Genomic DNA, 27932 nt, shown 5'->3' with positions numbered 1-27932 from the left:
TTTTTTAATTTTAATTGGATTTTTTTCATGATTTGATTTTTTCAGTTTTTTTTTGTGATTTTTTCAGTTTAATCAATTTTTCAGTTTTTTTATTCACCCTTGCATTCATCCATCTTGATCTTAAAAATAGAAAATCATTTTTTCATCTTCTAATCATTAATTTGATTATTTTGACGAATTGCAGCACCAATATTATCCCTTGTTAACTAAAGGTTAAGGAAGAGAAATCGTTTAAACTTCTAATTAATGGATCAGTGTTATAATCAATTAGAAAATGACAAAAATTAGTGATAAGAAGTGGGCTCTGACTTTGCCTGAAGATACTTGGAGATATTATCCAATATTTTCAGCCTTGGAGGCTGGAAGTTTTGTCTATAAAATAGTGACCAAATTAAACACTCCATCGAGGCAAATCCACTCGTCATTTATCTCCTAGCCAAGAATAGTCTTTCTTGGGACCATTTATCAGCCAATAAATCAATGTTTCTCCATGGTTCCATAAAAATTTCGACATTGACTACCATCCATTCACTTCCCTTCCTTCTATTCATTCCTCCTCTTGCATACTGTTCTTCATCTCCCTTAGAATTTACTACCTTGTCTCAACCATGTTAGCTTCCTCTGTCAAGTTAACAAATCTCGGCGATGTTGTGGAGAATCCAGATGGCTCACTCACTAGAAACAGCGCATTTCCTGACGTACCACCAACAGAAAAAATAACTCCAGGTTCCGAAGAACTTTCGCTCTCGAAAGACATCCCTCTAAACCCCAACAACAAAACATTTCTTCGTTTGTTTCGCCCTCTAAATCCCCCTCAAAACACCAAACTCCCTCTCATTATTTACTATCATGGAGGTGGCTTTGTTCTTTACAGCGCTGCAACTCTTGTTTTCCATCAAACATGCAGTGACATGGCTTCTCACTTCCCCGCTCTCGTCCTGTCTGTGGACTATCGTCTTGCCCCTGAACATCGCCTTCCCGCTGCATATGAGGATGCTATGGAGTCTATCAACTGGGTCCAAAAACAAGTTTTGGACATCAACGGCCCTTCTTGTGAACCTTGGTTTAAAGAATACCTTGATTTTTCAAGGTGTTTCTTGATGGGAATGAGTGCTGGTGGCAATATTGCTTACCATGCAAACTTGCTTGCCTTGAATATTGATATCAAACCCTTGAAAGTCATTGGTTTGATATTGAATGTCCCCTATTTTTCTGCTGTCACCAGGACTGAATCAGAGAAGAGGTTGATCAATGATCCGGTTTTGCCATTGGCTATTAGTGATAGGATTTGGGCTCTGTCTTTGCCTGAAGATACCGATCGTGATCATGAGTATTGCAATCCCATTGTTGGCGGGTCTCTTGAAAAGAACAGAATCGAAAGGCTGCCGAGGTGTTTCTTTAGAGGATACGGTGGGGATATACTTGTTGACAAGCAAAAGGAACTGGTGAAGATGTTAGAGTCGCGTGGAGTGGACGTGGTTGCGAGGTTTGATGAGGATGGCTTCCATGGTGTGGAGATTTTTGATCCTGCAAAAGCCAAGGCTTTGTATGACTATGTTAAAGAATTTGTTTACACAACTGTTTAATGATCAGAATGTATTGGCTACATCAACCGGAAGTAAAAAGTTGTCTGGTTTGATCAGTAAGTACTGTTTCTCTTGATTATAAGTCGATTGATCACACATGAACACTTCCGGTCTCAATCACCCATGTTGGCTTGGCAAAGTTCAAGCTTTGTATTGGAGTTGCCTTTTCTTGTAATAAATTTTGTATAGAAAAGCAATAATAATAATATTATCATTGAAAATAATAAAAATTCCATCTTTAAATTTAAAGTTTTTTAATCAAATAGATATTTGATATAATACCCATTCATCACTCGTCATCTGCCTAGAAAATTCAACTTGACAGTCCCGAATCGACTAAAAAAGTCACACAAAATCACCTCGTTTTCCTTTCCAAAATCAACCCGAAGCTAGCCCAACAATTCTTAGAGTTCCAGTCGCTAACAGACTCAAAGAGACCATTTGATTTTCTGTGTTCCTACTGGTCCAGTGATGAGTAATTTACTATCAACCATAAAAGAGTCAGGGAAGAAGAGACAGAAGTAGGAAGGATTTTATATTATTATCTGCATAATCAAGAACAACCTATTGGTTATATTTTAAAGCCCACTAAACTTGGAAAGTTAAATTAACAATATGCTCAAAGATAGGAAAGCACTAACAAAACGAAACTAACAATAAAAAAATATCCTCCTACTACACTAGTTTCAAGCAACCATCAGTAACCATCAAAGACCCATTCCTCACACACCCCTCTTACGTGTCCCTCTGCATGCACACACCCACGTACCAGTCCCTCTACATACATAATCATATCAGTTTCCCCCTCTTAAAATTCCTTGTCCGCAAGGAAATACAGGATAGGATTTACCCAAGTGACGTTCATCTTCCCAAATGACATCTTCTACTGAGGCTCCCTTCCATTTAATTAGAACCTCAACTTTCAGAAGGTATCTGCCTTTTTGGATGACTTGACCATCAAGAACGGTCTCAGGTTGAGGATGAATGACAGTTTCATTAGTCACAGGAGGAAGCTGAGTCGAGATGGTAGTGACGGTCCAACATGTTTTCTCAACATGCTTACATGAAAGATGTTGTGAATCAGGCAAAGCCAATCGATAAGCCACTGGTCCAAGGTCCAACTTTTTCAATGATTTTATATAGATCAAAGTACCTGAGTTACAGCTTTAAAGAGCTGCGAAATGCCACTGATGTCTGTCAGTAAGGTTGCAGTTTCAGGTATACAAAGTCGCCCACCTCAAAGATGACCTCACGACGTCGCTGATCCGCTTGACATTTCATCCGCTCCTGAGCTAACGAGAGATTCTTTCTCAACTCGCGCAGGATGGCATCTCGATCACGCAAATATCCATCAACAACCTGTACTTTTAAAGTTCCCCGAACATAACTATCTAGGTGGTGGCCTAGTGGTAAGAGCTTGGGACTAAGGGGTTTGCTCCCTCTTAGGTCTCAGGTTCAAACCCTATGGCTGCTCATATGATGGCTACTGGAGGCTTACATGGTCGTTAACTTCAGGGCCCGTGGGATTAGTCGAGGTGCGCGCAAGCTGGTCCGGACACCCACGATAATAATAATAATAAAAAAAGTTCCCCGAACATACATCAATAAACTTGGAGGTGGAACACCATACACTGCTTCAAAAGATGTCATTTTGGTAGATGAATGGACTGAGGTGTTATAGCTAAATTTTGTCCATAGTGTTGCTACCCAATTTTTGACCCATCTTTTGATAATTTTTTAGAAAAAAACCAAAAATAGCAAAAAAACAATGAAAACCCAAAAAAATGCATTTTTGATATATTTGCATCGTTTTTAGCATTTTCAACATCATCTCAAAAGAATTTAAATTTTCAAAGGTATTTGAAACGCGTTCAACTTTTAACGCGTAAATTTTATGATCATTGATTTTCCTTGTTGAGTTGACGTTGATATTGCTCGCTTTCAAAAATACAAAAAAAAAATAAGAAAAATCAAAATTTACAAAGAGAAAAAGAGAAGGAAAGGAAAGGTTGAGGGACTAGTTTGAAAACCTAGTACAACTTTTCCTATAAATACCATGCTATACTGATTTTGTGGGAGGAGGGGGTATTTCTGCAATTTGGGGGAGAAAATTTACAAAGGGGAGGGGGGGCAGTTTGGAGAATGAAAAAAAGAGGGGAAACCTAAATCTATCTCTTCTCCAAGCAGCCGCCGCACCCCCCAGCTTGGACCCGTTGGTTTCTTCTCCTTCACCCATCTCCACCAGCCGCTGCCCACAGACCCAGCCACGACCTCACTGCCCTGAAGACAACCTCTCGGCCATCACCCTCTATTTGCCAAAGATCAAACCGAACAGCCGCCCCCCCTTGGTTTTGATTTTTCTCTCCAGCCGGCCACATTTCCACAGCCCCCGTTTCCTCTCATCTTCAACCTTCCACCCGACAACCCACACAGCCCTCATTTCCAGCTTCTTCTCCCAAACCAGAGCAGCCTCCTCAGCATCTCATTCTCCCCTGGCCATCTGACATTTTACTTTTCCCTAGCTAACCCAAGATCCCCCTCTCACAGTCACTTCCCCTCATCCCAAAACAAACCAGAAACCGGCCGCTCCCTCACCTCTGCATCGTCCCCCTCTCTACTCCAGCCTCCGGCCGCTGCTCCCTTTCCCTTCATCTAACCCGAGCAGACCCAGCTCCTCCATCTTCTTCCCCAGCAACAACGCCCGCTCGAGCCAAGACAGCTCCTCTCTCCAAGCCACAGCAGCGCCGTCTTCAACTGGCCATTGATTCCCCGTCGCCCTCTGCACACCGCAGATCTGCCCTCCAGCGGCAGCCCCCACACGGCGACAGATCCAGCGCCATTTCCAACCGAACCGACGATCAGCCAACACTCTTTCTTCCTCCAGCTCCGTCAGCCACTTAAAGCGCAGGAGAAGACGACGAAACCCAGAAAAAAGCCGATCTGCAGATCTAAAGGAGAAGAGATGCAAATCCGAAAACTGTGAAAGAAGATTAAAGCAGTTGCTTGTTGCGTTTTCTGTTTTTGCAGGTCCTGATCCTCACCACCGGCAGGAAGTTGAAGACGGGAGCAAGCTGTGGCTGATCCCTGCTTATTCGGTTTGCTCGTGGCGGCGCGTGAACCCACGCGCCGCCAGTGACGGTGGCGCGTGGAGCAACGCGCCGCAGTGTTCAGTGACCCAGAAAGCATCCCAGAATTGTTCCCGAATTTTTTTTTGGATTATTTTGTAATTTTCAAATTGTTTAATGTAATATTTGTGTAATTTTGAATTTGTATATTGTATTGTGGATGAAAAAAAAAGAGAAAAAGAAAAGGAAAGAAGAGGAAAAAGAAAAAGAAAAAATACATTAAAGAAATGTGTGTTTGTTTTGTATATTTTTTTGTATTTTATTGAATCAAAAGAAAAAAAATGAATTTAATATTTTAATTTATATGCACAAATATCTAAAGGATAGATAAAAATCATGTTGTATTTTCCATGAAAATGTAAGAACATGTTTCTACATATATTTTGGGAATTAATAACTGATTTATCAAAGCCTTAGAATTGGGCTAACATTTTATTTTAAAAAATGACATCAAGTCCACGAAGCTTGAAAGTGAATGGGTGGTGATATTTTGTTTATGAATGTTTTTTTATGATAAAATTACAAGAATAAAGAAGAATTTAATAATCTGATTTGTTTATGGATGAAGAATTATGAACTTACATGTAAGTCGTATTTCTAAAATTCGATAAATGAACTGAATTTTTAAAACTTCTTTAACACATCAAAGTCATGAAGCAGCTTACCTCAGGTAGGGTGCGTTAGGGGTGCTAATACCTTCCCTAACCACAACCAGTCCCTTACCCATGAATCTCTGACAAGACCAGTACATTCGGTTTCCTAGTAGCCCACAATCAATTACTAGGTGGCGACTCCAATGAACGAATCATAAGCAAAACGAGAAGACGGAAAAATCGCCAGCCGATGCGCGCGGATTTTTTGACGTGCGACAGAATGGCGACTCCACTAGGGAAGGTATTGTTTTCAACATTATTGGACTAAGCTTCGTGTATTTGACGTGTTTATGTTTTTGCATATTTGTTTTGTTTTATTTTTGTTTTATTCATGTATTTTGTAGAATTGTCTCATCCATCACATATTTTGATTTTTTAAAGCACACACAAGCTTCAGGTTAGGAGGGGGACTAGCAGCTTACCTTACGACTTTTAGTCAAGGTTTAAGTTTGTGTAAACCCCAACTCTTCGTTGAGTGCTTAGACTGGTAACAGTTGGTACATGTGCCATCTCATTACCTACCGAGCCCCTATATTGCCTTCAAGAGGGTGATCACTGGGACAACAAGAGACCCTTATTAGAGACCAAGTAGTAAACCTACCTTTTGTCTCACTTGAAAAGATTAGAACATGCCGTTAGGATGTGTGCTTCGTAAATAGTTGTTTTGCATCTGAGCAAGCCCTTCTTGAAGCATCTTGAACTCAAGACTTTTGGGTGACCCAATGGCCGTCACTCAAAAAAATTTTCATTGTAGAGTTTGGGGCAAGAATCAAGATTCTTGTTTCATCATACAAGAGTTACGACCATATGTCACCCCTCGAAGGGCGAGTTCATCATATAGTTTACATGTTCATACATTTATCATGCATGTACCGGGTTGAAAGATAGGTTTCCCCCACACAAGTTGTGCTACACGTGAATGAAGAAAGATGATAGAAGCAAAGAAAGTTGTCGGAGAGAGGCTCATTGTCAAAAGAAAGTTGAGAGCATCAGAGGTGAAGTAGCTAGAATCAGATCTGCTTGAACAAGTGTAGAGTATCAAAGGAAAAGGGAATGTCTACACAGTCTTCTGTGGGAACACTGCTTGTCCATGTCCCATTGAAGTTACACCTCCTCTTTTCAGTCATGAATAATTGCAGCAATGCCTTTAGTCATCAGCTAATGACAACCTTTGTTCTTGTTCAGTTGCACTGATAATTATTCATCGCCTCCATATCTGCTAATGGAACCAAATAACTGCTAGCCTTCTGTGCATGGTGTGTTAGCCTTCTTTGACATTGCCCCAACTGTTAGCTCAATTCCAGTTCAGCGGCACAAGATGTAAAAAAAAAAAGAAAAGAAAAGAAAAAAACCCCGAAAAAAACCATGATTCGACACTGAACTTCTACGTTGCAGAGCTCTCTCTGTAGAGATTTGTTTGGGGATCTGCTAGTGGGGCATGCAAGAGGGGATGCAGTATTTTCATATGCTATAAAACTTTATCTCATTAGTTTCAGCACTGAAACACTGGAGTAGGCCGAAGAGTCAGACCTAGTCTGAAAACATGAGCAGTCATCGAACTTTGACGTGGCAGAGCTCTCTAAAAAACCCGTTTATGGCTCTGCAAGTGGGGAATGCAAGAGGGGAATGCAAGAGGGGATGTAGTAGCTTCAGACAATGTGAAAATTTACGCCACGAGTTTCAGTACCGAAGCACTGTAGTAGGCAGAAAAGGCCAGACCTGAGCTAGAAAACAGGGGCAAACATCAAACTTCAACATAGCAGAGCTCTCTCGACAAGAATCTGTTTGTGGATCTGCAAGTGGGAAATTCAAGAAGAAATACAGTAGTTTCAGATCACCTACAAGTTTCTCCCACCACTGTCGGCATTAAAACACAAAAGTTGAGTGAATAGACAGACCTGGGCTGAAAAACAGGAAAAGACTGAAACTTCAACAGAGCAGAACTCCCTCTATAGGTGTTTGTTTGTTGCACTGTCTATGAGCTATCGAAGATGAGGCCAAGGAATTTTTTATTCATTAGTTTCTCCTCCAATTAAAACAATGCATCACTTCACACATTGACAGTGATAGCGCTGCATGATTCTATGCGCTGTCAAGATTACCTAGCGGTTGAAAGGTTTCCAACAATCCTCAACCAACCACAACAACATTGGAAAATTGACATGATGTTGTGAGGATTTGCCTAAAGAATTGAGCAAGCTATGAAGATGGAAAAGATTGAAGGATCTGCCATGGATTCTAGAACTGTGAAGGGAGTTGAATCCGAAGATGACTCTCAAATTGAGAAACCGTAGTTATTTTGCCTAGTCAGGTCTTGCCATAACATCAACTGCTCAAATATCTTTGCCAAGATTGACATCCCTCTGCCACTCAAGTTTGTTTACCAGCATCTGCCAGATTCCAGACTTAGTGCCCCGGACTTCGACAAATTACATGCAACCACCGTGGTATAATTCAAACCAGATGTGAATATCATGGAGAGTTCCTGGACCATTTCAGTTGAACAGACACAAGAGTTTTAAGAATCGAGCTGAGTTTGTGAAAGATGATGTCATCAACCATATTGTCACCAAAACATCCTCAGAATGACGAGTGATCGGAATTGCTAGGCAAAACACAGAGATCGCAAGAAAAGCTGATTCAAGAATGGCGATGAATTGTCAATCATATTGTTATGGAATTTTGCATTTTTGTTTTGGGATCACATTTCATCCTTTAACGCAACATGTCTTTTCTTTGTCTTTTTGTTGTTTTGAAATCAAGAGATGCTTCTTTCAAAGGGTATTTTGACAAAAATATTTTTTTGATCAAACTCCAACATACAAAATTAAAGCTAGTCAATCCTGAAGATTAAAAGTGTTTTGATTGCGGAAATGACTTGATGCTTGAAAATGACATGAGGTGACCAAACAATTTTGAACTCATACCTCTTGAAACTGAACCACACATCATATAGCTAGTTTTAGCAGTATGCATAATGACATGTAGTGGATTCAATAGTTATGGACTCGTGAATCATGATTCTTACAAGTCCAAATCATTACACTGGACGAGGTCAAAATTTATCGGTTCTAACCGACCTTGCTTGAAATGAGAAAAGGCCATCTTTGTTATCCTTTCACATTTCTTGAAATATTATCCCTTGTGGTCCCCATTTGAGCCTGGTAAAATATTTTCTTTCAAGAAACCCTGACTAGGATCACACCCCGCACTGGGGGCAAATAAGAAAAGACAAAAGTGAAAGAGAAGGCTTAGAACAAAAGTCCAACGTTTGAGAGTTAAAAGAAAGAAGACCTAGACTGGGGGCGTGTTAGAAAACTATGAGAAATGATATGTGAAAGCCATGACCTTTGGCGTCCATGATAAAGCCCTGAAGTTATCAGATGATTGAGATTGGTTATTCATCAAAGGAAAGTTGGATTTGCATTATGACCTATGTTAAGAGAATTCTGATATTTGAGATTAACAAGGTTATATATCACTTTCTCTACTATGACAACAAGAGAAAGAGAGTTGATGAATAGTTGATGTTGATCCTAGGTCTTTGAAACCCTCAAACACCTTTTGAGCTTGTGAAATCCCTTTCTTTCATAGCCATGAACCATAGCCTGCATTACGTGCTCTTAAAAGCCCTTTTTAATCAAGTAAGCAATCTGAACCGATAAATGGCGATCTCAAAACTTGAAGAGTTTTCCATAAGAGTCGTGACTTCATGAATTAAGCTACTGATTATTATGCATGTTGATAAAATTGGTGCTCAAAAGAAAAGCAACCATTTCTTGATAAATCCTCAAGTTTTGACTTGAGCCTTTTGTTTCTTGAAATTCACAGCAGGTCACCTCATCGCAGACCATCAAAAGATATACCCAAGATCAAAGATTAAAACTAACACAAAGAACCATGAAAAAAAGTCATTTTAATCTTACAACGGGTCATTTTTGAAATACAAGACAATCAAAGGACTGCATTGAATAGTGTGTGTTGGATCTTTGACCGAAGAAACTTGATTTTCAAAAAAAATACTTTCAAAAACTGACATCTCTCTGATTTCATTTCAACAATTAGACTTGAATAGATATGACCGTTGAAATATGAGATTTGATTCCAGAACAAGAAAGATTGTGAAATAAGAACATCAGGCGAATTTGCAAAATCCTTGACAAGAATGACATCAACATTTCTCGACATTCCTTGAAAGTTGACCACCTGGGGGCAATACAGTGGACCTTGAGAAGGAAAACAAACAGTATTCAGATCAGCTGGGGGCAAAGAAAGAATCGAACGATGAGTTGGCGAAGTCCACAAAGTCATTCCTGGCGATCACAAAAAACCATTTGGTTATAGACAGAAGAATGAGCATGTTCAGATCATATTGGGGGCAATGTTGTTCAAAGACAATCCCTGATTTAGTGAACTTCAGCAGCAATTGATGGGCAACGCTGCACTTGAAAGATATTTTCATATCTTCATCTTGGTTTATCATCCCCAACATGGCTATGACTTTTGAACGATGTTATCACATAGTCGCATTTGAATGAATGTTTGAAGGACGCACCCACTAAGGCTGACTGTGGGGCCATTTGTTTTGAAACCTAAAGATGCATTTCACCGCATGAATATGGGTGATGAACATCATTGATGATGCCAAATCATTTCTTTTTATAAGCTGATTTGACAAGCCAAGAGGAATCCATTGAGAAGAGCATCGGGAATGCAGCAAAGGGCCTTTTACGGCAAGTTATGAGAGGCATGTCTAGACGACTTGGCAGTTTCCAAGAAGGTTGATGATAACATATACTTGAAAAGTATTGTTTCAACTGGAGGAAAGTTCATGACTGATTGACAATCTTGATGTGTGTTGGCATGATGCACACAATCAATCAGAGGGTAATTCTCAGAAGAATCCAAAAGAGAAAATTCTTCATGATGAATCAATCAACACCACACTTGGGGGCATGGTCAAGCTTGATAAACAGCGAGAGCAGTAATCGTCGTGGACAGCCCAGGATGGGTACTGCACTTACAGCTGAGTGGATGGCTAGCACATGAATGAGCCAATGCATCGAAAGAACAAATAAAGCTTTGGAATGCAAACAAAGGCACCCTATGACGATGGATCATCAAAGGGGGGGACCTATATTTCACATCAGGTAAGGATGCATGCATGTCATCTAACCTCAAAGCATTGCACATACTTGTGATTTGTTACAGAAAGATCCTCAATGAAGTCCAGCAAGATTGTGGACAAAGAAAGAATCATTGAGTTGATGATAACAAAGAATCGGTTTAGATCCTGGAACGAGAAGAGAATGAGATGAACCCTGCTAGTAGGAAAATCTCAAAGAAACGAGGAGATTAACCCCGTCATCAAGAGGAGTCTTCAAGTCAACCTGCAACTAGAAAGTGCCAAGTTTGTCAGCCTTATCCTGTCAGGACTTCGCCTGCCAAGTCTTTTTCCTAGGTAAGTCACATTTTTCCATCTGGGTAGGTCACCCATCATAATGAGACCATCATCTTCCATTCAGGTAGGTCACCCATAACAATGAGACCACTTCATATTTTTTCTATCTTCCATCTGGGTAGGTCACCCATTATAATGAGACCGCACCTCATATTCTTTCCATTTGGGTAGGTCACCCATCATAATGAGACTGTTTTTCACATTCTTTCCACCTGGGTAGGTCACCCATTACAATGAGACCATTTGCCACACATTTTTTAGTTCCAGTTTAATGAGGTCGCCAGATAGGATCTCATGTAGCTTTGGTTAAAGGAAATCGCCAGATGGGATTTCAGGTTGACCGAGTTACGCAACATTTTTTGGTTTTGGTTTAATGAGGTCGCCAGATGGGATCTCATGTAGCTTTGGTTAAAGGAAATCACTAGATGGGATTTCAGGTTGACCGAGTTACACAACATTTTTTGGTTTTGGTTTAAGAGGTCGCCAGATGGGATCTCATGTAGCTTTGGTTAAAGGAAATCGCCAGATGGGATTTCAGGTTGACCGAGTTACGCACTTTTTTTGGTTTTGATTTAAAGGAGGTCGCCAGATGGGATCTCACGTAGCTTTGGTTAAAGGGAATCGCCAGTTGGGATTTCAGGTTGACCGAGCTACACACACAGGAGTTTTGGTTCTGGTTGAAGGGGATCGGCGAAGGGATCTCAGTTCAGCCTAACCATAGAGGATTTTGGTTCTGGTTAGAGGGGATCGGCGAAAGGAATCTCAGTCTATCCTAACCACAGAGGATTTTGGCTCTGGTTAGAGGGGATCGGCGAAGGGATCTCAGTCTAGCCTAGCCACGAAGAGACTTTGGTTATGGTTAAAGGGGATCGGCGAAGGGATCTTAGTTTAACCTAACTGCAAAGGATTTTGGTTCTGGTTAGAGGGGATTGGCGAAAGGAATCTCAGTCTATCCTAACCACACAGGAGTTTTGGTTCTGGTTGAAGGGGATCGGCGAAGGGATCTCAGTTCAGCCTAACTACAAAGGATTTTGGTTCTGGTTAGAGGGGATTGGCGAAAGGAATCTCAGTCTATCCTAACCACAGAGGATTTTGGCTCTGGTTAGAGGGGATCGGCGAAGGGATCTCAGTCTAGCCTAGCCACGAAGAGACTTTGGTTATGGTTAAAGGGGATCGGCGAAGGGATCTTACTTTAACCTAACTGCAAAGGATTTTGGTTCTGGTTAGAGGGGATTGGCAAAAGGAATCTCAGTCTATCCTAACCACACAGGAGTTTTGGTTCTGGTTGAAGGGGATCGGCGAAGGGATCTCAGTTCAGCCTAACTACAAAGGATTTTGGTTCTGGTTAGAGGGGATTGGCGAAAGGAATCTCAGTCTATCCTAACCACAGAGGATTTTGGCTCTGGTTAGAGGGGATCGGCGAAGGGATCTCAGTCTAGCCTAGCCACGAAGAGACTTTGGTTATGGTTAAAGGGGATCGGCGAAGGGATCTTACTTTAACCTAACTGCAAAGGATTTTGGTTCTGGTTAGAGGGGATTGGCGAAAGGAATCTCAGTCTATCCTAACCACACAGGAGTTTTGGTTCTAGTTGAAGGGGATCGGCGAAGGGATCCCAGTTCAGCCTAACCACAAAGGATTTTGGTTCTGGTTAGAGGGGATTGACGAAAGGAATCTCAGTCTATCCTAACCACAGAGGATTTTGGCTCTGGTTAGAGGGGATCGGCAAAGGGATCTCAGTCTAGCCTAGCCACGAAGAGATTTTAGTTATGGTTAAAGGGGATCGGCGAAGGGATCTTAGTTTAACCTAACTGCAAAAGGATTTTGGTTCTGGTTAGAGGGGATTGGTGAAAGGAATCTCAGTCTATCCTAACCACACAGGAGTTTTGGTTCTGGTTGAAGGGGATAGGCGAAGGGATCTCAGTTCAGCCTAACCACAGAGGATTTTGGTTCTGGTTAGAGGGGATTGGCGAAAGGAATCTCAGTCTATCCTAACCACAGAGGATTTTGGCTCTGGTTAGAGGGGATCGGCGAAGGGATCTCAGTCTAGCCTAGCCACGAAGAGACTTTAGTTATGGTTAAAGGGGATCGGCGAAGGGATCTTAGTTTAACCTAACTGCAAAGGATTTTGGTTCTGGTTAGAGGGGATTGACGAAAGGAATCTCAGTTTATCCTAACCGCACACAGGAGTTTTGGGTTCTGGTTGAAGGGGATCAGCGAAGGGGTCTCAGTTCAGCCCAACCACACAGAGTTTCGGTTCTGGTTAGAGGGGATTGGCGAAAGGAATCTCAGTCTATCCTAACCGCACACAGGAGTTTTGGTTCTGGTTAAAGGGGATCGGCAAAGGGATCTCAGTTTAGCCTAACCACGCAGAATTTAGCTTTGGTTAAAGGGAATCGCTAGATGGGATTTCAGGTTGACCGAGCTAGACACCAATTTTTGTTCTTGTTAGATCGCCAGATGAGATCCCAGATAAACCCAATCAAAAGGGCAGGTCGCCCGTGAAAATAGACCCGTGTGAGTGTGTGGGCAGGTCGCCCCTGAAAATAGACCAAAGTGAGTATGTGTGGGGAGGTCGCCCGTGAAAATAGACCAGTGTGAGTTTGTGGGCAGGTCGCCCCTGAAAATAGACCACTTTGAGTATGTGTGGGCAGGTCGCCCGTGAAAATAGACCAGTGTGAGTGAGTAGGCTAGTCGCCCCTGAAAAGAGACCACTTTGAGTATGTGTGGGCAGGTCGCCCGTGAAAATAGACCAGTGTGAGTGTGTGGGCCGGTCGCCCCTGAAAATAGACCACTTTGAATATGTGTGGGCAGGTCGCCCCTGAAAATAGACCATTTTTCTTCAAAAGGGGCAGGTCGCCCAAGATAATGAGATCATTTTCCTTTTCTTTTCTTTACAAAGCTTACTATGCAAAACATTGAGGAGTTTTGCTTCGTAAGCATTGTAAAGAGAGGGCATCTGTTGCTACCCAATTTTTGACCCATCTTTTGATAATTTTTTAGAAAAAAACCAAAAATAGCAAAAAAACAATGAAAACCCAAAAAAATGCATTTTTGATATATTTGCATCGTTTTTAGCATTTTCAACATCATCTCAAAAGAATTTAAATTTTCAAAGGTATTTGAAACGCGTTCAACTTTTAACGCGTAAATTTTATGATCATTGATTTTCCTTGTTGAGTTGACGTTGATATTGCTCGCTTTCAAAAATACAAAAAAAAAATAAGAAAAATCAAAATTTACAAAGAGAAAAAGAGAAGGAAAGGAAAGGTTGAGGGACTAGTTTGAAAACCTAGTACAACTTTTCCTATAAATACCATGCTATACTGATTTTGTGGGAGGAGGGGGTATTTCTGCAATTTGGGGGAGAAAATTTACAAAGGGGAGGGGGGGCAGTTTGGAGAATGAAAAAAAGAGGGGAAACCTAAATCTATCTCTTCTCCAAGCAGCCGCCGCACCCCCCAGCTTGGACCCGTTGGTTTCTTCTCCTTCACCCATCTCCACCAGCCGCTGCCCACAGACCCAGCCACGACCTCACTGCCCTGAAGACAACCTCTCGGCCATCACCCTCTATTTGCCAAAGATCAAACCGAACAGCCGCCCCCCCTTGGTTTTGATTTTTCTCTCCAGCCGGCCACATTTCCACAGCCCCCGTTTCCTCTCATCTTCAACCTTCCACCCGACAACCCACACAGCCCTCATTTCCAGCTTCTTCTCCCAAACCAGAGCAGCCTCCTCAGCATCTCATTCTCCCCTGGCCATCTGACATTTTACTTTTCCCTAGCTAACCCAAGATCCCCCTCTCACAGTCACTTCCCCTCATCCCAAAACAAACCAGAAACCGGCCGCTCCCTCACCTCTGCATCGTCCCCCTCTCTACTCCAGCCTCCGGCCGCTGCTCCCTTTCCCTTCATCTAACCCGAGCAGACCCAGCTCCTCCATCTTCTTCCCCAGCAACAACGCCCGCTCGAGCCAAGACAGCTCCTCTCTCCAAGCCACAGCAGCGCCGTCTTCAACTGGCCATTGATTCCCCGTCGCCCTCTGCACACCGCAGATCTGCCCTCCAGCGGCAGCCCCCACACGGCGACAGATCCAGCGCCATTTCCAACCGAACCGACGATCAGCCAACACTCTTTCTTCCTCCAGCTCCGTCAGCCACTTAAAGCGCAGGAGAAGACGACGAAACCCAGAAAAAAGCCGATCTGCAGATCTAAAGGAGAAGAGAGGCAAATCCGAAAACTGTGAAAGAAGATTAAAGCAGTTGCTTGATGCGTTTTCTGTTTTTGCAGGTCCTGATCCTCACCACCGGCAGGAAGTTGAAGACGGGAGCAAGCTGTGGCTGATCCCTGCTTATTCGGTTTGCTCGTGGCGGCGCGTGAACCCACGCGCCGCCAGTGACGGTGGCGCGTGGAGCAACGCGCCGCAGTGTTCAGTGACCCAGAAAGCATCCCAGAATTGTTCCCGAATTTTTTTTTGGATTATTTTGTAATTTTCAAATTGTTTAATGTAATATTTGTGTAATTTTGAATTTGTATATTGTATTGTGGATGAAAAAAAAAGAGAAAAAGAAAAGGAAAGAAGAGGAAAAAGAAAAAGAAAAAATACAGTAAAGAAATGTGTGTTTGTTTTGTATATTTTTTTGTATTTTATTGAATCAAAAGAAAAAAAATGAATTTAATATTTTAATTTATATGCACAAATATCTAAAGGATAGATAAAAATCATGTTGTATTTTCCATGAAAATGTAAGAACATGTTTCTACATATATTTTGGGAATTAATAACTGATTTATCAAAGCCTTAGAATTGGGCTAACATTTTATTTTAAAAAATGACATCAAGTCCACGAAGCTTGAAAGTGAATGGGTGGTGATATTTTGTTTATGAATGTTTTTTTATGATAAAATTACAAGAATAAAGAAGAATTTAATAATCTGATTTGTTTATGGATGAAGAATTATGAACTTACATGTAAGTCGTATTTCTAAAATTCGATAAATGAACTGAATTTTTAAAACTTCTTTAACACATCAAAGTCATGAAGCAGCTTACCTCAGGTAGGGTGCGTTAGGGGTGCTAATACCTTCCCTAACCACAACCAGTCCCTTACCCATGAATCTCTGACAAGACCAGTACATTCGGTTTCCTAGTAGCCCACAATCAATTACTAGGTGGCGACTCCAATGAACGAATCATAAGCAAAACGAGAAGACGGAAAAATTGCCAGCCGATGCGCGCGGATTTTTTAACGTGGACACATAGAATCCAGTCAATCCATTTTCTTGGCTGGACCCTGCAAAACACCTCGAGTATTGCTCCAAGACCCGATTAATTACCTCTGTTTGTCTGTCGGTGTGAGGATGGTAACTGAAACTATGCACAACTTAGTCCCCCGAAGCTGAAACAAGGTACACCAAAAAGAGCTAATAAATACTCGGTCCTTGTCACTAACTATGGAAGATGGTATTCCATGAAGTCGGACAATGTTAATTTGAGACGAAAGCATGTACAACTGTGGCAGCGGTACATGGATGTTTCATATACTCCCCCATCTCCATTATTCTGCTAGTGAACAATGAAAAGTCCATTATTCCTGCGTTGGACTAGTTCTGGTCCAAATCAAAATTTCTGTCCATAGTATTTGTGTTGCCTTGCGTCCGACATCCAATATATGAGAAATATGAAAAATTTGAATTAGATAAAAGGAATGGTTAATAAATCTATTTGCAACAATAAATTCCTTTTAGAAAATAAGAACATATAAGCCCAATTCAGTGATGTATATTTACCGGTCGAGAAACTATTCAGTGGACAGAACCGTCCCCAAGTTTGGAGCATTACAGTTTTAAAGAAAGAATAAGCGACATTGTTGTTGTTTTTTATAGGTAATAAATTGCAACACCAAAAAGAAAGGTGAAAAAGTGATAATATCAAATCTACAATTCCATAATTCATTAATTATGTCCATTATATAAATTATTTCTTACTAACAGTTACTATCAGGTAAGCCAACAACCTAAATTGCATCAATGACAGTAGCTATTACCAGGTAAGCCAACAATTTAAATAGCATCAATGACAGCAACCCAAGACGAGAAGAGGTATTGATTATTCGTGTGTTTTCAAAGTGTTTTTCGTTTATAAATATATTAAAATAATATATTTTTTTATTTTTTAAAAATTATTGTTGATATTAGCACTTCAAAACAATCTCAAAACATAAAAAAAATAAATTTTAATAAAAATATTTAAAATTTAAAATAACACAGTGCAAACAGGCTGGAAGTAAAACCATGCCGCCCACTCACAATTTTTAGTCACACTTTGTTTTGCAAGGATATAGTTGTTGATGAAGCAACTAGTTAAAAACAAATCGTGGAAGGAATATGTGAGGTTATTCTCTTTATGTTTACTTAGAATTGCGTAGAATTAAAATTATAAAACTCCTGTAGGAAAAGAAATGAGCATCAACGAAAAGAAAAAAAAAGGATTTTACTATTATCTGTTACTTTACTTGGAATTATTTCTGAAATGAAAACATATTTATTCATGACAATTTATTTGTTTATTGCACTGACATATTTAGAAGTGCTTTTAATCAATGTTCTGGTTTCCCTACTTGAACTCCAATATTAATGATGGTATCGCTCAAGGAGGATTGGATTTTACAAGCACATCTCTTGCTGGACTGACAATAACACTTATCACACCAACATTTCTCGCCTACACAATCTGAATCTCTTTGGCAACGAAATGTAATCACAGGCCCTCTTGCTTCTCCCACATCTAAACCTGACAATTACAAGCACACAATAATTCTATTTTCTTTTTAATGAAAAGTACACAATAATATTATATATGTTATTTTTGCTATAAATAATATGTGTGTGTTTGTTCTGTAATTATTAGAATGAAATATATAATCGTATGAGAGAGAGACAGAGAGACTAACAAGAAGCGATGATTAAGAGTGCAAATACCAAGAAAGTTAGCTTGAATGAAGACTTCTCCATCTCTTTTTCTTTGCTATGAAAATACCTTAGAGAAATGTAAATGCCAATTACTTGTTTTTTTTTTTTATGCACCGAATAAGGATAGGCTCTCTCATTGTAATTAATGTTATATAGGTAAGGTTATGGGGCTAATAATGGAAAGGTATATCTTCGTGAATTACATACCTTTTTTTCTATATCATATTATCTATAAATTATAATAACGTAAAATCATACAAGGTAAATATTAAGAAGGAAAAAGAGACACTGACCTATTTATTCATGGATTTATGTTGCATTCTAAATAGTTACGTGTTATGACAAAACTTGCCAACAAGATAAGATTTCAAATTTGAATCATATCCAGGCCAATATAGATCACATCCAATATTTGAGTTATTGTTGATGCATGAATTGTTCAGACTAATTGAATTCTCCATTTTAATGTGTTTCTTAATTATATACATTGTTATATATATATATATATATATATATATATATATATATATATATAAATTCTTGAATTAATTAAGAATATTTTTAAATATTATTTTATTGAATTTCATTTGATTTTTATTTTGTTCTTCAATAAGATAATATAAATCGCTTTTTTTATATAATATTAGCAAGTGTTCTTTTTATATAACCTATTATAAAAAAATTATTTTCAAATTTTAATAAGTTGATTTAACATGAACACCAATTTTAGTCACCACTAGTTTATTTGAGTCACCACTAGTTTATTTGTCCGCGATGTACTATGGGCTGAACCATGTTTTTAAAATTATATAAAAAAAAGTTATTAAGAGCACTGAGATTTTTTTCATCAAGTGATAAATCTTGTGTTAAAAAAAAAACATGTGGATAGCTTATCAATCATTTCCTTAGTCAAGAATCTTATGTTTCATGCTAAAAATAAGCGTGTTGACACAAGATTTCATTACGTATGAGATTGCATTCCAAACTAGTCAAAGTCAAGTTTGTGAAGACCAAGACCAAGTTATAGATATTTTTACTAAGCCACTTAAACATGATGTTTTTGCCAAGATGAGAGATATACTAAGAGTTATAGAAAATCAATTTTATGGGGTATGTTGAAAATAAAAAAGATTTTTGTTTTTTTTTGAAAAGCAAAGGAACCGGTCAACTAATCAAATTAAATAAACCAGTTTACCAGTTGAGAACCGGATGACCGATTAAGTTAGTAGAATTACTTTTCCTATCCAAATAGGATTTCCTTTGCTTAATATAATTCCTTGATTATCTAGGACTTTAGACCTATAAATAAGCTTGTAATCAAAAGCATAAAACATAAGTATAATAAAAATAAAATGTGTATATAAAAGAAAATACATAATGAAACACTCTTTCCTTTTAAATTTTCTTCTTATTCTTTAGCTTTGCTATGTGGTGGTGTATGCAGGTAGGGATTTGTTGTTGTGAAACTACTATGAATGGATGCAGTAGGGAGGTTGTGTTGCTAAGTTTGTTTGCTTTTGCATGGGATTGTGGGGGAAATGGCCATCTTTGATGTCGTTGGGATAAGAAACGGGAAGGTTGTTGATGGAAAGGTGTGCTAGTTATGGTGGAGGATTGTGTGGGAGAGCTTGGTGGTAGACGAGGGAAGAAACAACAGTAGTGGTGTCAAGCCTACTGTTGTTGGTGTTTCGCTGTTGCAACAGAGAGCTGCTGCCAGGTTTGTGCTTAGCGGTTGACGGATTGGGTGATGGTGGTTGGTGCCACGGGTTGTGAGGGAGATATATATATATATATATATATATATATATATTTATTTATTTATTTATTTGTGATGGATGCTATTTTGAGAAAGAAGGTGGTGAGAGAGGGCTGGTTGGTGCACTGTCTCTTTTTCTTTCTTTCTTGAGGGAGAGCCAATGAAGGAGAAAGAGATTAAAGTGAGTGTTATCAGTTTTTGAAAATGGTTACTAAGTGTCGCACGTGTGCAGTGTCGCGACGAATCGTCCACTCTTAGGTATTTATCTATCTGGCAAATATAAAGAGACAAGCAATTCTTGTCTTTTATCAATGGAAAGCGCAAATGGGAGTCGCCACCTAGTATTTTGGTCACTAGGAACCCTAACTGGTCTTAGAGATCAGGTACGGAGACTGGTTGTGTAAAGGAAAGGTATTAGCACCCCAAATACGCCCTACCTAAGGTAAGTTGCATTGTTTGATTGTCTGATAAAAAACCAAGGTATTATTGTTCTCTAATTGGTGGTCTGTCTAAGGTTCAAGAAAAGTCCTCCTCGGTAAGGAAGTCCTTATCTTATAAGGTAAAACCTAATTGTTCTGATGTCGACTGTCGTGGGGCGATGTCGTCTGGCGACGGCGGAGGCTTTCGTCGCGCCTCCTGATGAGGGGTGTTGTGTGTCGGGAAGGTTTTTGGATTTAATCATAAAATTATGATTAATGTTTGTCACACGTTAGAATCTGCGCGGCATCAGGCTGACAATTTTTTTTCGTTTCTTGTTTTGCTTGATTGGTTCGTTGGAGTCGCCACCTAGTATTTAATTGAGGGCTACTAGGAAACCCGAGTATACTGGTCTTGTCAGAGATTCACGGGTAAGGGACTGATTGTGGTTAGGGAAGGTATTAGCACCCCTAACGCATCCTACCTGAGGTAAACTGCTTCATGGCTTTGATGTGTTAAAGAAGTTTTAAAAATTTTGTTCTTTCATCGAATTTTAGAAATATGACTTACGTGTAAGTTCATAATTCTTTATCCGTGAGCAAATCAAAATATTAAATTCTTCTTTATTCTTTGCAATTTTATCATAAAAAAAACATCCATAAAAACATACAAACACACACATACACTTTGACTATATTTTTTTCTTTTTTCCTTTTCTTTCTTTTCTTTCCTTTTTTTTTACATCCACATTTCAAAATACAAATTCAAAACTAAACAAAAATCATACTACACAATTTCAAATTTACAAAATAGCCCCTAAAAACAATCTAGAATTACAGGGAAGGTCTTCTGCACCCCCGGAACGGTGGTGGCGCGTCTCCTCCGCGCCCCCGGCGGCGGCGGCGCGTGGACCCAAATTGGACGGAAATGGGTGGGTCTTCTCAGCTTCTTCTCCCTTTCCCTTCCTGCATCGGCGTTGGCAACCTGTCACCTGTAAAAAGAACAAAACGCAACAAGAAGCTGTTTTAATCTTCTTTCACTATTTTCGGATCTGCCTCTCTCTCTTTTTTTTTTAGATCTACTTCACTGCAGATCGGCTCTTCTATGGGTTTATTTCGTCTTCCCCTCCGCTTCGGGTAGCTGGTAGAAGGAGGAAGGAAGGCTGCTGATCTCTAGGTGCCGTTGTGTTCGGGCCGCCGCTGGAGGCTGTTGGGTCTGTGGGCACTGCTGGAGCGAGGAGGCGGGCAGGAGGCCGGTCTGTGCAAAGGTGTAAAACCTCAGGGCGAAAAATCATAAATTGACTAGTTTTATATAAAACAAAACAAATCATAACTCTTGATTGGTTTATCAAAAATTTTTGAAATTTTGCGTGGAGCCTTCTAATATGATACCTTAGCTTGGGTTAAAATTTCAGAATTTTTAGAGGAATTCTGAAATTTGACGAAAAAACACATTTCGACTAGTTTTATGTTATTGGACGTAATTTTCAATCCGACCATCGGATTGAGCTGAAATTTTATGAGGAACCCTAAAATATATTGAATAAAATCTGGTTAAAATTATAAGATGAATGGAGCTTGGTAGTGCTAGAAAAAAAATAAAGACCGTCAAATAGAGGCAAACATATTCATTAAGGGTATCATAGTAATTTGCCATTGAAAGGAAAACATATAAGCTCTCCTTCTCTTTTATTAACTACCGAATGGGCAGAAACAAAAAGTTGGAAGGAAAAAATAGAGCATAACGTGAGAGAAAGAGAGAAAAGTAAGGAAAAACAATAAGGAAATTGAGAAAAGGTGTTACAAAAGGAAAGTTGGTGGGTGAGGAAAGGGACGACGTCTGTGGGCGCTGTCGTTCGTGGGTTGCAGCTGAAGGCTGGTTGAGGGAGATGAAGAGGGTGTTGGCTGTGTTGAGGCGGAGACACCGCGGCTGGGAGGAGGAGATGAAAACGGTGGAGATGGGACTCTTGGGTTAGCTGGGATGCTGCGACTTTGATTGATTATGGTTTGTGGGTATGGAGAGGGAAATCAGATGAGGTGAGGGGAGTAGATGGTCGGGCAAAGAGAGGGGGTCTGTTCTGTAGGCTGGGACTTGAAGATGAGTGGAAATGGCGGAATGGCGATGGCTGGTTTGGCCGCGTGTGGGGGAGCAGTGGTCGAGAGAGGTTGATGTGGGTGTAGCGGTAGTGAAGATTGGGAGCAGAGATGGCCGGGGGGAGGAAGAAGAAAAAAAATCAGGAGTGGGGGGCGGCGGCTGCTTCGGGTGGAGATGGATTTTAGGGTTAGGTTTCCCCCCTTTTTTTTTGTATTTTTCTTTCAAAATTGCCCCCCTTTGTTTTGAGTTGTGGACCCATATTTATAGGTAAAATGTTGCTTGGTCCTCAAAATTGGTCCCTCAACTTTTTTTTTGTAAATTTTGATTTTTCTTGTATTTTTTTTAAAAACGAGCAATATCAATGTCGACTCAATGAGCAATATCAAAGTCGAACGCGTTCAAAAGATATTTGAAAATTTAAATTCTTTTTTAGACGATGTTGAAAATGCTAAAAACGATGCAAATATATTAAAAATATATTTTTTTGGATTTTTGTTGTTTTTCACTATTTTTTGGATTTTCTGAAAATTTTATCAAAAAGGTGGGTTAAAAATTGGGTAACAATAGATGCCCCCTCTTTACATTGCTTACGAAGCAAAACTCCTCAATGTTTTGCATAGTAAGCTTTGTAAAGAAAAGAAAAAGAAAATGATCTCATTATCTTGGGCGACCTACCCCTTTTGAAGAAAAGTGGTCTATTTTCAAGGGCGACCAGCCCACACACTCACTCTGGTCTATTTTCAGGGGCGACCTGCCCACACACACTCACGCTGGTCTATTTTCACGGGCGACCTGCCCACACACACTGACGCTGGTCTATTTTCAGGGGCCACCTGCCCACACACACTAAAACTGGTCTATTTTCAAGGGCGACCACCCACACACACTCACACTGGTCTATTTTCAGGGGCGACCACCCACACGTACTTACCCTGGTCTATTTTATGGGCGACCTGCCCAAGTGAAAAAAAAAGAAAGATTGGTCTCATTGTAATGGATGACCTACCCAGGTGGAAGATTGGCCTCATTGTAATGGGTGACCTACCCAGATAAAAAACATGGAGAATTGGTCGCGTTGTAATGGGTGACCTCCCCAGAAAAAATGTTAGTCTGATTGTAATGGGTGACCTACCCAAGGAAAAAGAAAAGAGTGGTCTCATTGTAATGGGTGACCTACCCAGGTGGAAGATTGACCTCATTGTAATGGGTGACCTACCCAGATAAAAAAACATGGAGAATTGGTCGCGTTGTAATGGGTGACCTACCCAGAAAAAATGTTGGTCTCATTGTAATGGGTGACCTACCTAAAGAAAAAGAAAAAAATGGTCTTATTGTAATGGGTGACCTACCCAAAGAAAAAGAAAAAAGTGGTCTTATTGTAATGGGTGACCTACCCAGGTGGAAGATTGACCTCATTGTAATGGGTGACCTACCCAAATAAAAAAACATGGAGAATTGGTCGTGTTGTAATGGGTGACCTACCCAGAAAAATATTGGTGAGGGCTCAAAGGCGCACTTGAAGTGAGGTAGGGTTAGAAAACGCACTACTTGAGAAGTGAGGGCTCAAAGGCGCACTCGAAGTGAGGTAGGGTTAAAAAACACACTACCTGAGAAGATGGTGGCTCAAAGGCACACTCGAAAGGAAATGAAGGCTCAAAGGCGCACTCGTAATGAGGTAGGGTTAGAAAACGCACTACCCAAAAGGTGGTGGCTCAAAGGCGCACTCGAAAGGAGGTAAGGCACAAAGGCGCACTCGAAAGGAGGTAGGGTTAGAAAATGCACTACCCAAAAGTTGATGATGAAACACAGACCTGACAATGTTGAAAGCAATGCACTATGATTGATATGCATGTATACTTACCTGAGAAATATAGGTCCCCATTTCTTCATGGTGTCTTTCTTTTATCAAAAGTTGGAGTGTTGGCAGTAAACTTTGATGGCTTTCTCGCTCTTGCTTACTCGAGTCATATCTTGTGATCTTGACCTCTGGTAAGGGTTTGATATCATCATACTTCTTTGTCCTCCACCTTTTATCTCAAGGGTTGCCAATTTTGCCCGGCATTTTTTCTTAGAAAAGAAATCATGAAGCCAGCCCTAGCAGTAGTTTTTTGATTGGCCCCCAGCTTGATCATGCCCCCAAGTGTTCAATTCTAGTTTGGGGATGAGGCTATGTGAAGGAAGGTATGGCCAGGAGTTGTTTTCATGTAGAAATTTTAGAATTTCAAAGCTATTCCAGACACAAAAATCATTTTGACATCGATTCAAAGCAAACTTATTCTGAAGAAATTCAAGTGATTCCTATGGAGAGGTTTTCAGAAGTGATGAAAACTTTTTGTTTGCTTTTGGTGAAAAATATGAAGTGACATCTGGTTTGTCAAAAAAGGTTTAAATTTCAATTTGAGGGTTATTGAGCATGAATAATGACTTGGTTTGAATGAGAAAGCACTGCCTACAGATCCAGATTGCTTGCCTTTGATCAGAAAGGGCTTGATTAGTCACGTAATATAGGCTTGGGCTATTGGTTATGAAGAATGGGATATTTTGCAGGCTCAAAAGGTGTTTAAGGGATTTTAAGACTAAGGATCACTTGTGCTTGTTTTCTAACCTTTTATCTTTTGAATTGTCTTTCTAAAAGGGTCTATCGTGCCCCCTAGTGTTGGGCTTAGGCTCTCTCTCTCTGTTTTGTTTTCTTCCTTTGGTTGAGCATCTCATTTTTTTTTTTGCTCAAATTTTTTTTGGATCCTTTGGATTTTTCTTCATACCTCCAAGCTTTGTTTGGGCACTTGATGATTGAGAGTTTATGCCCCCCAGTGTTGCTTGGGCACTTTTAATCATTGAGGGTTTTTTTTTTGCTATGTCTCTCGCACTTGCCCCCTAGTGTGGGGTGTGATCCTAGTCAATGTTATTTATCTCAAGAAAAGTATTAGGCTCAAAAGGGGATTGCAAATGATATATTTTAACCTCGTGAAAAGATTATCAAAGATGGCCTTTCTTCATCTCAAATGCATGCATTAAGGATCGGTAAGCCTCGTTTTCATGTGAGTATGCAAAGTGATTTCTCATTATTCATTCAAATAAGACTCAGCTTTTGAGTCACTTCATGGGTTTTTTTTTTCAGGTTTTCTAGGAGTATAGTTACCTTTCTAAGGAATCACCTGAATTTCCAGAACTGTTTGTTGTGGACAAACATCGACATGATTTCTGTTTTTGTACTAAACTTTGAATTCCCAAAAAATCCTTGTGAACATGTATGATCAATGCATAATTTTGGAGGGAAAAAGGGAAACACATCAGTGGTTTCGTGGGTGAAGTTTGAGCTTAGTGTGTTATTTGCATGAAATGACAACAAAAATGAAGGTACATCATGAATACAGGAAAACATATGATCTTATTTAACAAGAAAGACTCATTTGACAGAGAAAGTCTTGTGGCATTATGAGCCACATTACCAACAAGACTGAAACAATAGACATGATCAAACAAAAGGAAATAATAGGGTCGGCTTCATTCTTCCAATTTGGTAAATCTTCTCTTAGGCTAGCCTCACCCACAACAGCTCTTGTAGAGGTCCCATTGACGGCGGGGACAAAAACTGTGGTCAAAATTTAAGTTCTTCAAAATTGAGGTTGCTTTTTCGCGCCCTGCCTTGACCATCAGTGTTTTCTGAGCATTCTGCTTCTAGTGCCTTTACCGATCCACCGCTCAAGCATGATTAGGTAGAGGGTTCGTGTTCATATTAGGAGCGTCTTCCAATGCTATCCACCCTACCTTGATTAATTGCAAAAGCTTTCTCTTGAAGGCGTTGCAAGTATGAATGCTATGTCCAGCAACACCAGCATGATATTTGCAAGTGAGCTCTGGTTTGTACCAGTTAGGGTACGGTGGCTGCACAGGTGTCAAAGGTTCGGGAGCTACCTGCCCAATGCTTAATAGCTTCTGGTACATCTCATTCAAGGGTAGCGGTAATAGAGGTAGTTGTTCTTGGACCCTTTGGTGATTTCCAATTTGGCTTTTGGCTTGAAAGTTTTGGGGCTTGGGTTTTTTGATGTCGGCAACTTGGGATGGAGTATGGTAGTTTTGGGATGAGGTTTTCCTACCCCTATAATCATCTCCAACATGGTTGACTTCTTTCCTTTCGAAGCCTCTTTTCTCGGTGGGTGCAGAAATTCTACCACTCTTGACGCCTTGCTCTATACGTTCACACACTACCACAACGTCAGTGAATTGCTGGGCTGAACTACCCATCACATGCTCATAATATGGTGCTTTGAGTGTGTTGGCAAATAAAGTGGCCATCTCTTTATCCAAAAGTGGCGGATGGACTTGAGCAGCTGATTCTCGCCATCTTTGAGCATATTCCCTTATGCTTTCTTTATCCCTTTTCTCTAGATTGGACAAGCTGGTTCTGTCGGGAGCAATGTCCATGTTGTATTTGTATTGCTTAATAAAAGCATCCACCAAGTCTTTCCATCTTCGGATCTTTGTGTTGTCCAATCTCATGTACCAGCTTAATGTTGCCCCACTTAAGCTATCTTGAAAAAGGTGCATCAATAGTTTTTCATCATGTACTACTTCTGCCATTTTATTGCAATAGGATTTGAGATTAGTCATGGGGCATTGTATTCCACTATACTTGATGAACTCAGGAACACGAAACTTTTTCGGGACAATCACATTTGGGACCAGACACATCTCTGCTGCCTGTACTGGATCATATAAGTCTACCCCCTCAATTACTTTGATTCTGGCTTCTAGCGCCTTCATCTTATCTTGATCAATGCTATCAGATGACTTGGCCTTGAGGGACTCGTTAGCAAATGCATCCATGATTGCAGGGGCTGGTGCAAGTGTTGTTGACTGCACAAATGTTGGATTATATTGAGGCTTTTGACCGTGTTCACTCATTCTTTCTTCGGGCTGAGCTATTATTGGAATCTGATTAAAGGTGACCGGTCAGTTAGAAGGACCTTCACTAGAGGTATTTCTTAGTGTTTGCTCGAGTAAGCTAGTGAGGCGAGCCACACTTGTCTTTAGAGACTTCAACTCTTATTGAAAATGGGCGTCACGGTGAGCGCGCTCTTCATCTTCCATGTTTCTCGCTCGAAGTCGGGTGTTGTAGACTCTTTGGGGACCTATATTTCAACCTGCTGGAGTATGTATGTTATTTACAATGAATGGATGTATGTGTATGATGCAAATGTATGCGTATTAGGGAGTTCATACTCTAAGGATAGGTTTGGGCCATTACATGATGGGTGGCTTTCTACCTGGTCAAAATGATCTCTTGTTGTCCCAGTGATCACCCTCGTGAATGCAATATAGGGGCTCAGTAGGTAATGGGATGACATATGCACTAATCATTACCAGTCTAAGCTCTCAGCGAAGAGTTGAGGTTTACACAAACTTAAATCTTGACTAAAAGTCGTAAGGTAAGCTGTTAGTCCCCCACTTAACCTAAAGTTTTTTTTCAGTGTAATTCCCCTCAAATATGAATGATGCATGAAATAATTTTATACAATGCATGAACAAATATGTACAAAAATAAAGCGTATGAGCAAATGAGAATGAAAATTAACAATAACACAAAACCAAACAATAAAACATGATGATCAGACAAAAACAAAGCTTAGTCCACAAGGTCCCCAGTGGAGTCGTCATTCTATCATACGTCAGAATCCGCGTGGCATCGGGCTGGCGATTTTTTTTCGTTTCTTGTTTTGCTTGATTGGTTCGTTAGAGTCGCCACCTAGTATTTAATTGAGGGCTACTAGGACACTCGGGTATACTGGTCTTGTCAGAGATTCACGGGTAAGGGACTGTTTGTGGTTAGGGAAGATATTAGCACCCCTAACGCACCCTACCTGAGGTAAG

The 27932-nt window shown here is 40.2% G+C and overlaps 2 protein-coding genes across 2 annotated transcripts; one reads left to right on the top strand and one right to left on the bottom strand.

The window, feature by feature from the left end:
* The first annotated feature begins 433 nt into the window (after positions 1–433).
* Positions 434–1835, top strand: LOC133699498 (probable carboxylesterase 8). The gene has a single exon (XM_062122764.1). The coding sequence runs from the start codon at positions 609–611 to the stop codon at positions 1584–1586; it is 978 nt and encodes a 325-aa protein (XP_061978748.1). The 5' UTR covers positions 434–608; the 3' UTR covers positions 1587–1835.
* Positions 1836–25763: 23928 nt separating this feature from the next.
* LOC133670035 (uncharacterized) lies at positions 25764–26966 on the bottom strand. The gene has a single exon (XM_062090438.1). The coding sequence runs from the start codon at positions 26964–26966 to the stop codon at positions 25764–25766; it is 1203 nt and encodes a 400-aa protein (XP_061946422.1).
* Between the last annotated feature and the right edge of the window lie 966 nt (positions 26967–27932).

The sequence above is a fragment of the Populus nigra genome, chromosome 1 (assembly GCF_951802175.1).
Source record: "Populus nigra chromosome 1, ddPopNigr1.1, whole genome shotgun sequence".
NCBI lineage: Eukaryota > Viridiplantae > Streptophyta > Magnoliopsida > Malpighiales > Salicaceae > Populus > Populus nigra.
Note: the sequence above shows the minus strand (reverse complement) of the source record. Positions and strands in the feature narration are given on the sequence as shown.